Genomic DNA, 14,041 nt, shown 5'->3' with positions numbered 1-14,041 from the left:
ATTGTATCGAACTTGGTTGCAGTTCCATTAGATTTCCACTGGGGGTGACTGCAGATTGAATGGGGGTCTATGGGGCTAGACGGCTAAATGTATCTCTTTCACCTGTCCTTATGTCCTTTCGATTTCTTACAGTTTGGGCCATTGTTGGCCGTACACGCTAGCATTCTGCTAATGAATGCTGATTGGTCAGGGATAGTGATGTGTCGTTCGCGAACGAATCAGTTCGAATGAACAACTCTTTAAGAAGAACGAACCAACCGGATTCCCCGTTTCAGTTTGTCTCGTTCGTCTCGTTCGTTCTCCGAGACTCGACATCCGAGAGTTGCTGTTCGTTCGCTGAATGTGTTAGTGGTGAAAGGAACTTAGTTAATGTTTTATTGTTGTGTGTGTGTGTGTTGATTGATGATCGTTTGCACCATTGCACAACTGTGATTTGTTTGAGAATGAGAATGAGGGAGGAGCTGAGTCTGACCAACTCAGCTGAGAACGTGCATTTGTGATTCGTTTGAATGAGAACGAGGGAGGAGCTGAGTCTGAACGACTCAGCTGAGAACCGATTCACCGCTACCGGAAACGTGACTGAACGAACGAACGAACGAACGATTCGAACGATTCTTCTTGGCTAACTGACTGACGCAAACTAATTCAAGCAAGCAAATCATGAAATCCATCACTAGTCAGGGACGGACTTGCGACTGATTACGACCAGAGATCAACAGTTAAGTGAACTTCAAAAATGCAATATTCAGCTGAGTGTATTCTTTTAGCCCCCCCCCCCCCTTTTGAATGTGACTCTCAAATTACTTGACAAAAAATTACACCCTGAGAAAAATTTAAGGGTGAAACCCCGTCGACTCCCATTCATTCTGCACTCACTGGCGAGCGCCCTCGCATGGAGTCAGTTCAGAAACCGGCAGTCACCAGAGAGTGCCAGTTCTATTCACATAGACTTTCTCTGCTATCGTCTCCTTCTACTACCGGCTCACGGCCCCCGGAAAAGATCTCGAGCATGCACAGAACGCATAATCCAATCCCAATCATGCACACTTAATGCGATTTACATTTGAATAATCTAGGGGTCTTAATTCGACTATGAGAAACCCAATTCGATTCGATTTTAGCTAGACTAAGGTGTATACATGCATCTTAATAATCCAATCACCCAATAATTTGACTTTCTTCAGTGTCATGTAAACGCACTGACTGTCTAACCCCTAGCTGCTCCTTAAAGACATGCATCCACTGTCTAACCCCTACCTGCTCCATAAAGATATGAATTCACTGTCTTAACACCTACCTGCTCATTAATGATATGTTAATTCCATCTGTTAACAACTGCTGCTATCAACGTAATTCAGAAGCTGTGTCAAAAAATCTAACCTATGAGCCCCTGTTAATCATTCCAACATTTCCCAAACCACATTTTGTTTCCAATAATTTGGTATTGTTATATCTCTTTTGTTTTTTCATCAGTCTGGTTGCTCGGACTCAGAGGGATCAGAGGTGAGGGTGGTCTCACAAATACAATTCAGTATTCAATCATTCAGTATAAAACTATTTTATACTGTCATTCTAGTCATTCTTGTGTAATAAAATGCTATTCATGACAACCTGCTCCTCCTCTTCTCAGTGTGACAATAAGGAGAAGGAGGAAAAGGTTGGTATTTTTAATCTTAGTTAAGACTGCTACAATGCAATTTTCTTCCCTTTCGCTGTTAACAATATTTTGGATGAATACAATTACAACACATCACAAGAAAAATAAATAGTAGAATATGATATGATATGAAACCTTTGAATACTTTGAATTGAATACTTTTTTAATCTCCTCAAATAATTTGACTTATGTTGGTTATGTTTTTCATTATATAAAAAAAACATTTATTGTGTCCATTACGTTCATAATGTTTGTTTGATCTATATCTGTTATAAACGCTTACAAACACTTTTTTTTTTTTCTTACAGATGGACAATGAAAAGGTTGGACATTTAAACTATATATATATATATATATATATATATATATACTATATATATATCTACACACAGTTTATGTATTCAACATTTTATAATTTCTGTCCTATATATTTTTTGATATTCATTTAATTTCATCTCTGCTTAATTCCCTTTTTCCTTTGTAGTCTGAGTTGAAGAAGGACAAGGTGTGTTTTCCGTCAGTTACAAATTCTGATTCATCATAATAATTATATGATTCATTAGATATAAATGATTACATGCGCTAACATACACATAGTGGCTTGACACCCTTTACTTTTTGCACACTATATTGTATCCTAGTTGTTTTTAATTAAATAAAGATTGTAAGCCAGTATCCTACAGTCAATAACTCATGACGACAAGCAGGGACATGCATTCATAAATGTTTGGTCATTTATTAAAAAAAACCCGACAAATTTAAATGTGATTTACATTAACACCATTTGCGGAGGTTCATCCTGCTCTTGAGTTTTAATAATTTGACAAACATTTACAAAAACATGTTTGGATAATGTCATGATGTGTAATTGTAGATTGCTGGCCCAATATATCCATTTATTTTTACACAAACCAATTCTCAATAAAATCTTAAACAATATATTGCGCAAAATATCTGAATATAACACCTGTGTCATTACAGGCAGAAAAGTCTGACAGAGGAAAGCAGGTAAAGTCTCTCTCTCTCTCCCAGTTAGAACCAATACTTATACTTGGGTTAGCTAGAACCAATACCTATACTAGGGTTAAAATCAATATCTATACTTGGGTTAGCTAGAACCAATACCTGGTTAGTTAGAACCAATACCTATATTTGGGTTAGTTACAACCAATACCTATATATGTTTAGTTAGAACCAATACTTATACTAGGGTTAGTTTAGGGTGACCAGATTTCCTGAAACTAAAACCGGGACACTTTGCGCGTAACCGTAGTGTGCGTGCATTTGAGGTCATAGACACAGATATTAAGCTAAATTTCAGTGGACCAGTGGCGGCTGGTGATTAAATTTGTTGGTGGGGCGCAGTCAGGGAAGGGGGTCTGGGGGTCCTCCACCCGAAAATTTTGATTTGGTAGATGTGATTTCCTGTATTCTGGTGCATTTTGGGGATGGCCACTAACTAAAAGATCATTCAGATTCATAGCTTAAATCCTGACTTGCAGGGCCTGGACAAGCTTACACTGCATATTATACAGACCTACTTTATGGCATTCCACCAGCCATTGCTATTTGTCCTATGGGTGTAATTCTGATATTGAGGCAAATCATGATCACTGTCCTATATGACTACTGCTCACAACAAAGACTAATGGGGAAAAAATCATGTATGTTTTTGGTAAACCATTGAATTTGACATTGAATTAGTTTTGTGTGGGACTATATTTCTATATTTTTATGAATTAGCCTCAAGCTTCAAAACTTTAAACAAAGCATAGTAGTGTGTGTGTGTGTGTGTGTGTGTGTGTGTGTGTGTGTGTGTGTGTGTGTGTGTGTGTCTGTGTGACGTCAACCTCAGAACTCCGAAAACATGACACAGAGACAAACGCTCTTCAAATTAGCCTACACATATTTGTTTGAGGAGTGAGTTTGCTGACAGCCTGCTGTGGAATTGCGGACAGGTGTCATCAAAATTGGCCCGCGTAACAAGCAACGCCTTTAAGGTGGAATGGTCATGTGGTTCCTCTCGTCAGTCCAAGTATTGTTCATTATGGAAAAGATCAACTCAACGGGAGCATTTGTGACAGGCAGACACACGGCGAACTGACAAATTAGACATATATTTGTGTACGGAATCTCTCCCTGCTTCTGAAATGCTCGTCCGCCTTAAATCGCGCAGCATTCCACTGTGCGGTCATTGCTGTTGCGTATGCCCTCACACATTGTTGAAATGATATGCTGGATGCTTTAATCTTTTTATGTGGTTTGTAGTTAATGATCGGGCTATAATAAGACCACGTTGGCTATGTAATCGCGGACAAAAGGGGACATTTCATAGTGGATAGTGGAAACCGGGACATTTTAGCGTCCCGACAGGCTTTTGCTGTAGGCCTATGGAAGAAAATCTGTCTCATCGGATTTTGAAAATTAAAAAGCCATTGAATTTTAAGCACTGAATATTTATGCATTAAAATAACGTATCTGGATTTTTTGCCACTGAATTAAAGCCATTGAATTTTTAGCTCTGAATATTTATGCATTGAAATAACGTATCAGATTTTTTTTCTTCTGAATTTAACTAAATATTCAAAGCATTTTACAATCCCATTCAATGGATAGGGCGGGATGGTCCACCATCGTTGCTTCTTTCCCCATAAAAAGCTACAGTCAGGTTGATTTACCTTTGAGCATTTCCTATTATAGGCTACTGTGTAAAATGCTGTTTAGAATTAACGTTTGTATCAAGAAAGAAAGACCCATCATCACAGCCGTTTTCGTTGACATGGCTAAAACCTGCTCTGCACATGCCTTCCCGCATCAGAGTCAGGTATCCAACGAGTGACGCTCTTATTATTTCCACTCGCTCTCCTTGCTTGACCACGATCTAGCATCTGGGATCGATTGCTCTTTCTTGGGTCCCCCGATGTTTACACTGAATTTCGTAGGCCTACCATGAATTTTGCAGCTGAATTTGGCATGTTGAATTTGGGGACGTTGAAAATATTTAAGTTGAAATTAATACATAGCATTTTGAAACTGAATTTAGACTATTGAATTTTTAAACTTAGAATTTTTAGTTAAATTCACAAGAAAAAAAATCAGATACAGTTATTCGATATAGTTATTTCAATGCATAAATATTCAGAGCTAAAAATTTATTGGCTTTAATTCTGTCTAAAAAAATCCAGATAGGCATACGTTATTTCAATGCATAAATATTCAGTGCTTGAAATTCAATGGCTTTTTATTTTCAAAATTTCCATGTTGCGGGACTCAGGACACGCAACCCAAAATCGGGACTGTCCCGGTGTAATCGGGACTGTCCCGGTGTAACCAGGACGTCTGGTCACTCTAGGTTAGTTAGAACCAATACCTATACTAGGGTTAAAACCAATACCTATACTTGGGTTAGCCAGAACCAATACCTATACTAGGGTTAGTTAGAACCAATACCTATAGGCCTACTAGGGTTAGTTAGAACCAATACCTAGGGTTAGCTAGAACCAATACTAATACTTGGGTTAGTTAGTAACCATTCCTATTCTAGGGTTAGCTAGGAACCATTCCTATTCTAGGGTTAGCTAGGAACCATTCATAGCTAGGAACCATTCCTATTCTAGGGTTAGCTAGGAACCATTCCTATTCAAGGGTTATTTAGGAACCATTCCTATTCTAGGGTAATGGGTTTTCCCCTGCAACCTCTGCTTTGCCTTTGTTCCTCTGGAGCCTCACGTGGTTCTCTCTGAGTTGTAATGTGTGATTGTGTGTTGGAGTTCTTCAGACCAACGTGACGGTTCTCAGGGTCTCTCTGAACTGGTCCTTGACCTGCTGTTGGGTATCTCTGGACATGGACTCAAGGCTAGGGTGACCAGACGTCCCCGGTTTCCGGGGACAGTCCCCGTTTTCAGTGACCTGTCCCCGGCTACTGCTGTCCCCGGAAATGTCCCTGGATTTGACTGTGACTGAAAGATCCAAAACCCCCAACCCCCCGTAAACAATTCCGTCTGTCCCCCCATCCCCCCCCGTCAACAATCCCGTCCGACCGCAAACCCGTGCCAACACCCGTCCCCCCTCCCCGCCGTCAACAATTTCATCCGAACCCCCCACCCCCTGTCAACAATCCTAAGGCCAGTGTCCCCGTTTTAGTTTTCTATGACAAATACACTACATGTTTGGAGGTTTTTACACCGCAGAACCCAAAATGTCCCCGGATTTTGTCTCAGAAATCTGGTCACCTTACTCAAGGCTGTACATTCATCTCTCATTTTTTGATTTGTTCATATGTTTTCTTGTCTTGTGTTTTAATGTTCGTTTTTCCTCTGTGCAGACTGACGATATAGACTCTATCAAGAAGGTAGGGAGTCCTGACAGGCATTCATTTGTTTGTTATTATGTTGATCATGTTTTTAGGTTCATGTTAATTGTTTCTGTTCTGTTGATCATGTTTTTACTTTATGATCATACTGTCTTATTTTTTTTAAAATATATATTAAAAGATTGCAGAGCACTGCAATTCTATAAACAAATGTGTGTGTATGTGTTTGTGTTTGTGTGTGTGCAAACGCAGTTGGACACAGAGCAAGCGACCATCCTTTATGAGCTGCAGTTGAATCTGGGCTCCGTCCTGGATAATTTAAGTGTCATGTTTGGAACAAGGTAAGACACCAACACATGCAGACATGACACACTGTGATTTACATTCTATTAAATCTGTTTGATAAACCATCTGTTCTATAATATCTGTTGGATAATCCCTGTTCTATTATTGCTGTTCTGTATTATCGGTTCTATATCTGTTCTATAATCCCTGTTCTATAATCCCTGTTCTATTATTGCGGTTCTGTAATATCGGTTCTATATCTGTTCTAGATAATATCAGTTCTATTATTGCTGTTCTGTAATATCGGTTCTATATCTGTTCTAGATAATATCAGTTCTATTATTGCTGTTCTGTAATATCGGTTCTATATCTGTTCTATAATCCCTGTTCTATGATCCCAGTTTCCTGGCCCGCCTCAATGGCTGCATGCGTCAGATGGCTGAGATCCTGAGCCAGATGAAGGGCCAGCCCAACCCCAACACGGCCGAGGCCGACGCGGACACCATGCTCAGACCTCTCATGGAGTTTCTGGACGCAACGTGAGTTCAAGAATCACTGGAAACCACTACATACCCTAAACCCTAGAAAAACCAGTTACTCACTTAATGAGTAAGTAAATAACCCTGTTTACACCATCAACTAACATCATCAGTAACTAACCCCCCCAAAAAACCCTGAAACAGCAGTTACTAATCCCAGAGACACCTGTCACTAACCCCTGGAACACTAATACATACCCCTAACTTCCAAAACACCCGGAACTAACCCGAGAAACCAGTAACTACCCATAACCAAAGAAACACCAGTAAACAACCCCAGAGAAACCAGTAACTACCCATACCCCCAGAAACACTAGTAGCTAACCCCAGTATGTATGTGTGTGTGTGCGTGTGTGTGTGTGTGCGTGTGCGTGTGCGTGCGTGCGTGCGTGCATGCGTGTGTGTGTTTTACGTCATCAGTCTCAGCATATTTGCCGATGTGTGTGAGAAAGCTGTTCTGAGGAGAATCTTAAAGGACCTTTGGAAGATGGTCCTCAGCAGCCTTGAGAAGACCATAATCTTACCACAGAGTGATGGCAGTCTGGTAAGACAAACATTATTCTAACCCTTACACATGTTATTGTAACCCTTACCCATGTTATTCTAACCCTTACACATGTTATTCTAACCCTTATACACATTATTGTAACCCTTACACATGTTATTCTAACCCTTACACATGTTATTCTAACCCTTACACATGTTATTCTAACCCTAACACATGTTATTCTAACCTTTACACATGTTAATTTAACCCTTACTCATGTTATTCTAACCCTAACACAAGTTAAGTTAAGTTCTAACCCTTACAAATGTTATTCTAACCCTAAGTGGGCGAACTGCGTGTCCACAGCAATATTACGGCTAAACACGATAACCAATGCCATGGCCGTGCACAGACTGCACTTGCGTTGCACTGGCTTTAATAGTTTATGTACAATACATTGAGGCCAATTATTCCTCAGAGAATTGGCTGTTCTGTAAATATATTCCAATGTTGACTAATTCCTCTATGTACATCATGCAGGAAATGCAATCAATTTGATCAAGAATGGTGGATCAGGTGTTGTAGGTAGAAGGAGTGGAAGTGCTTACTTTTCCAAAGGGGAGGGAAAAAATGGTCTAACCTAACAAACTAAGCTTCAAATTATATATATATGTACAATTGAGCGTATTGTTCTCTGCAGGGAGCCCAGCTCCTCACTGCAGCCAAGGGCCTCTCCAACATGAAGGTAACTGATCTATGAATATAAATACTCATTTATATTATTCAATATAGTCATTATATGTCATATGCATATGACCTGTCTAACCCAAAGGTAACTGATATATGAATATAAATACTAATTTATTTTATACAATATCGTCATTACATGTCATATGCCTGTGACCTGTCTAACCTAACGGTACCTGGTTCACTGATGTGTATATAATCAGCTGTATTATAATATTCATATTTGTATATATAAACAGGGAGGGAGCGACCCGAAGACCCTGTCCGCTAAACAATGTATGATTCTGGACAGTGGACTGGAGGCCATCAAGGTTGACATTTAAGACCCTCATCATATATATATATATTTATATATAAATATGAATAGGATTGTATTGACTCTGTGATGTCGTGTCTCAGCAATACTTCCACGCTGGGGGGAGCGGCCTGAAGAGGTCGATGGTGGAGACCAGTCCTGAGGTGGCCTCTCTACGTTACGCACTCTCTCTCTACTCTCAGAGCACGGACGCCCTCATCAAGACCTTCATCACCACACAGCACGCACAAGGTGACACACACACACACACACGTAGGCAGGCAGGCATACACACACACACACACACGCACACACGCACGCACGCACACATACAAACAGGCATGCACACACATACACATACACAAGCAGGCATGCACACACACACACACACACACACACACATCCGCACGCAGGCAGGGGTACACACATACACACACACACACACACGGTGAATAAGCATTGAGACCTAAACCATTATATTTTCATATGTTTAATATTTATTTCTCATGTATTTTCTTTCATTCTCTTCTCCACCCAGTGCATGATGGGATGGGAATCCGAATCACTGCTAATGAGAAGGCCCGCCCAGACCGGGGTAAGACACCTTAAATGTTACCAGATATTTAAGAAACTGTTTCTGATGTACAGGTTAGAGGAGTAGTGGTTCTAATGTTTAGATAATTTAGATAATCATATTTAGACAAAGGGCAAGTGGTTCTGATGGGACTAGTGGGTCTAATGTGTAGATGAAAGGTAATAGGCTTACATCTTTCTGATGTAAGCCTATTAGTTCTGATGTTTAGATTTAAGGACATGGGGTTGTGATATTAAGATTAAAGAGGTGGTGTTTCTGATATTTACATTAATGGATTTGTAGTCGGTCTAATTAGTTGTTTTGATTTGTTAATAGTGGCTGAGGGATGGATTAGATTTAGATCAAACACAGCTTTAGGTTTGGTTAGTTAGGTATCTGGTTAGGGTTAACCAAATCCCCTGGAAGACAGGTGTGTTTGAATGGAAGGAGCTGACTAGTGTATTTGTATCTGTAGGCTCTGGGGTGGAGAAACCCATCGGAGAGGCGGTGGTGCAGATAGATATGGTTCCTGGGAAGGATCGTAAGGTCAACGTCAAAGGTAACACAACACAACACAACTCCTAGAAATACACACACACACACACACACACACACACACACACACACACACACACACACACACACATACTGTATATATACAACCACAGACATACACACAAACAGAAACCCATACATTTAAGGGATTTAACTGATATGTACATTGTTGGCATATTTGTGTTTATTATTAATTGAGCATCTTGCAGATATTGTACAAACTCCCGTTGGCTAGATTAGAAAACCATTAAACCAGGAATTGGGCAGGAATTAAATAAAACTGGAGGCATGACGGCTCTAAACCATGTGCTGTTCCCCTGCTCCTCACCCAGTGATTGCGGTGAATGACATGAAGTGGAAGACCTCCGGTATGTTCCGGCCGTTTGTGGAGCTGAACATGACCGGACCCTTCATAGCGGACAAGAAGAGGAAGTTTGCCACCAAGTCAAAGAACAACAGTTTCACTGCCAACTTCAACGAGGCCTTTCAGTTGTGAGTAGCTTTGAGGCCTAACTCTACCCACTCCCCTTGTCAGTACCACAGCTGAGACATTAAATACATGTATTAATTTGTGTGCATGTTACACCACAAATGCAAAGAAAGAGTAATTTAATTGTACATATTATTAGGGACCGAGCCAAACTTGGCAAGGACCCTATTGAAACCCTCGTGATTATTATTATTATTTCTAAACACTTCGACTGCATTTTTCCCCCCCTGAACATATTCGAAAACTCATTTTTTTTTGGTGCAATTGTGGGGACTGGTGAAAAATTTGATATTCTAGCCCTCAAATTAACATTCGCCCCTAGGTGGCGCTATAGCAACTGTTCAAAAGTGCAAACTTTGCACAAGCAGCACACGTCACCGGTTTGACCTACACTCATGAAACTTTGCACACACATGAAAATCCTCATGATGAACAAAAAAGTCTCTTGAACTGAACACTTCCGGTAGCCATATTTTCCGCCATTTTGAATTTAGTTAAAAACAGTAAATTCCCCAAGGATCCCAGGTTTTTCGACTTTGACAAAAATCCTTTGCCACATATCATATATGGCCCATTATCTTCAATCTGACTTAAGGATTAGTCTGTACAATAAAGTTTAGAGCACCAATGAGTTCTAAAAGTGGTGTGGTTGAAACCTCGAAAATAGTTAATTGCTCATATCAACGTCAAGTTGGACGCCTATGATGTTGGCCCCAATACAAAAGTTGTTCAGAATCAAATTCTGAACAAGATAAAGTCAACATATTTTCAAATGGGGCGTGGCATCGAAATGGGCGTGGCCTGACACTAAAATCGCCACAGTTCATAGACGCAATGTTTGATTTGAGCGGGACCAACTCAATGGCCGTTAGGTACCAAAGTTCTAACTGCTCACCAAAAATTAAGTCGATTTAAAAAACAACATGGCCGCCAGAGGAGGGTCGATCACTCTGCGGACACCGTAATAGTTATGAATATGAAATTCACAGGTCACGTGTAGACTGGTGCCGATAGCTCACATACCAAAAATCGTGTTTCTCATGTGTGTAGCGCCCCCTACAGGAACTTTAAAAAGCAGCCCCTGCGCCACGTTTCACCAATATGTATGAAACTCAGTAATCACGTACAATGTGCCCATACCTACAGAAAAGCCTCTTGGACCCATTCCCCAAACCCCACAGGAAGTCGGCTATTTGCATTTCTAATTTTCACTTTTGGCGGCCATTTTGAATTTTTTTCACTTTTTTGCCTTGTATTTGAATGAACTCCTCCTAGGGAATTTATCGGATCTGCTTCGAAATTGGTCAGTACAGTCATGAAGTGGTGCTAAACCAAAATCGTGCTATTTGTGACTGTACGTCGAAGGGCGTGTCCGTGGCGTGCCGTCAAAGTTGGCCATTTTGGAATTCCGTCGCCTTGTATTTGAACTAACTCCTCCTAGGGAATTTATCGGATCTGCTTCAAAATTGGTCAGTACAGTCATGAAGTGGTGCTGAACCAAAATCGTGCTATTTGTGATTGTACGTTGAAGGGCGTGTCCGTGGCATGCCGTCAAAGTTGGCCATTTTTGAATTCCGTCGCCTTGTATTTGAACTAACTCCTCCTAGGGAATTTATCGGATCTGCTTCAAAATTGGTCAGTACAGTCATGAAGTGGTGCTGAACCGAAATCGTGCTATTTGTGACTTTACGTTGAAGGGCGTGTCCGTGGCGTGATGTCAAAGTTGGCCATTTTGAATGGAATTTCAATTTTTCGCATTGTATTTGAACGAACTCCTCCTAGAGAATTTATCAGATCTGCTTCACAATTGGTCAGTACAGTCATGACATGGAGCTCAACCAACGCCGTGCTATTTGTGACTGTACGTTGAAGGGCGTGTCCGTGGCGTGCCGTCAAAGTTGGCTGTTTGAATGGAATTTTTTCACTTTTTTCAACAAACTCCTCCTAGGGAATTTATCGGATTGTTGATGTAGGGTTAATGAAGTTAGTTAAAGTTGTTACAACATGTAATGAATTTATCCGATCATTGATGTAGGGTTAATAATGTTAGTTAAAGTTGTTACAACATGTAATTCAGTTAAATGTGGTCTTACATGTTAATGTCAAAACAATCAGTAGGACACCACAGGGCACCTCTGCTTCTACAGATTACATAAATTCGCGAAATTTTTTTAAAACTGCGCTTTTTTAAAACTGCGCGCAGTGATGAACGGGACCTCGTGCCGGCTTGCGGCTGCGTCACGTGCGGTCCTAACATGTGCACATCTTGCCAGCACACATGTTACGACGGCACGTGACGCGGCCGCAAGCCGGCGCGATTTTTTTTTAAAACTGCGCTTTTTTAAAACTGCGCGCAGTGATGAACGGGACCTCATACCGGCTTGCGGCTGCGTCACGTGCGGTCCTAACATGTGCACATCTTGCCAGCACACATGTTAGGACGGCACGTGACGCGGCCGCAAGCCGGCGCGATTTTTTTTTAAAACTGCGCGCAGTGATGAACGGGACCTCGTAGTGGCGGCTGCAAGCCGGCGCGAGGTCCCGTTCATCACTGCGCGCAGTTTTAATTTAATTTACAATTCACAATCCGGCACAAATCATTTATTTGTATCCTAAAAGAAACATTCTGTAGGGCTTTTGAAGACACCCAAAGCACTCTTCATATGTGCATAGTGAGGTAGTGAGTATGTAAATGGGGGGGTTGTAGAAGTTGCTACCAGTGTGTAGCACCTGAGATGCACTGAAGCCAGTAACAATGGCTACCCCAGTGTAATGGTGAGTTATGAAGCTGGTCAACTGGAGACAGTGGCGGAGCCAGACTTTTTTTCAAGGGGTGGCACGAGGGTGGCCGAGGCTTTTATAAAAAAGAAAAAAAGTCCAAAAATATTGAATTGTCGAGGGGGGGGGGGGGGGGGTTGGTACGTACGCGATTGTTGACGGGGAGGGGAAGGACGAACGCAATTGTCGACGGGGGGGGGGGGGGGTTGATACGTACGAATTGTCGACGGAGGGGGGGGACGCGATTGTCGACGGGGGTGGGGGGGCGAACACGATTGTCAACGGGGGGGAGGCGATCGCGCTTTCATCGGAACATACAGTGAACTGTGTGGCACCAGTTCACTGTTCCCGGTGGCACCTGGGGTGGCCAGTCAGGTTCCTGGCCACCACGTGGCTCTGCCACTGACTGGAGACCAGGGTATGATTAGGGGCCATGTTAGTGAAAGAGCCAGTTTGGGATTTGGGCCAAGACAGGGATTTGTACCCCTACACTTCTGATGAGAGCCATGGGATCTTTAGTGAGCACAGGGAGGACTGTTAATGTCTCATCACAAGGACAGCTTTCAATTGAATTAGCTCACAGATTTACATGATGTTAATGGCCACGTCTTTTACAACATTTTTTGTTCCAAAACTCCCTAACCCAAAATGAACGCATGGTACATTGTCTGTATATGATGGCTCCTCTCCCTCCACCTATTAAAATGGAAATGGATTATTTTTAGTTCAGGTTAGGTCACAGTGCAGTAAAAATACTTTAGTTACTTCTTAACTTGGAAACATCTTGACTTAAGAATCTTGAATGTTGACACAATATTTTGTGTCTAGAAAAAAAGAAATATATATATATATATATCGGTTACCTTCTTTGCCATTGATTTCTTGATTTAAAATTAATTTGCTTACTTCTTCCTGTTTTTAGTTAAACTGAAAACCAAATGTCGGCTCCCAATATGAAGCTCTCTCTGTCCTCACAGCCTCCTGGGGAAGGAGTCCCCCGACTGCTACGAGCTGCAGCTAGCGGTGAGGGACTACTGCTTCGGCCGGGCGGACCGCCTGGTCGGCACGGCCGTGGTCCAACTGCGGGACCTGGCCGGACGCAAGACGGGCGTGTTCTGGTGCCCCCTGGGGCCCCGTATCCACATGGACGAGACGGGCCTCACGGTGGTCCGCATCCTGTCCCAGCGGCCCGCCGACGACGTGGCCAAGGAGTTTGTTAAGCTCAAGTCTGAGACGCGTCCTGTGGAGGAAGGCCGCTGAATGTGTGTGTAGGATGAGTGGAAACGCCTCACCGCGGTTCTGGTGGCTGCCTTTGACAGCTA

At 41.9% G+C, this 14,041-nt stretch overlaps 1 protein-coding gene across 1 annotated transcript in view; it reads left to right on the top strand.

The window, feature by feature from the left end:
* Positions 1-13,979, top strand: part of LOC311343997 (uncharacterized protein) — a gene marked incomplete at both ends in the record, with an annotated part of 68,924 nt that extends 54,945 nt beyond the window's left edge. The window contains 10 exons of the mRNA XM_084468943.1: positions 6,222-6,310; positions 6,656-6,793; positions 7,214-7,337; positions 7,981-8,025; positions 8,267-8,338; positions 8,427-8,574; positions 8,861-8,917; positions 9,372-9,455; positions 9,784-9,943; positions 13,697-13,979. Of these exons, the coding sequence (XP_084325069.1) occupies positions 6,222-6,310; positions 6,656-6,793; positions 7,214-7,337; positions 7,981-8,025; positions 8,267-8,338; positions 8,427-8,574; positions 8,861-8,917; positions 9,372-9,455; positions 9,784-9,943; positions 13,697-13,979 (1,200 nt within the window). The remainder of the gene's footprint in view (positions 1-6,221; positions 6,311-6,655; positions 6,794-7,213; positions 7,338-7,980; positions 8,026-8,266; positions 8,339-8,426; positions 8,575-8,860; positions 8,918-9,371; positions 9,456-9,783; positions 9,944-13,696) is intronic.
* Between the last annotated feature and the right edge of the window lie 62 nt (positions 13,980-14,041).

This window comes from Micromesistius poutassou (genome assembly GCF_964030765.1).
Source record: "Micromesistius poutassou genome assembly, chromosome: 5".
Taxonomy (NCBI): Eukaryota; Metazoa; Chordata; class Actinopteri; order Gadiformes; family Gadidae; genus Micromesistius; species Micromesistius poutassou.
This window is presented reverse-complemented; position numbering and strand designations above follow the sequence as displayed.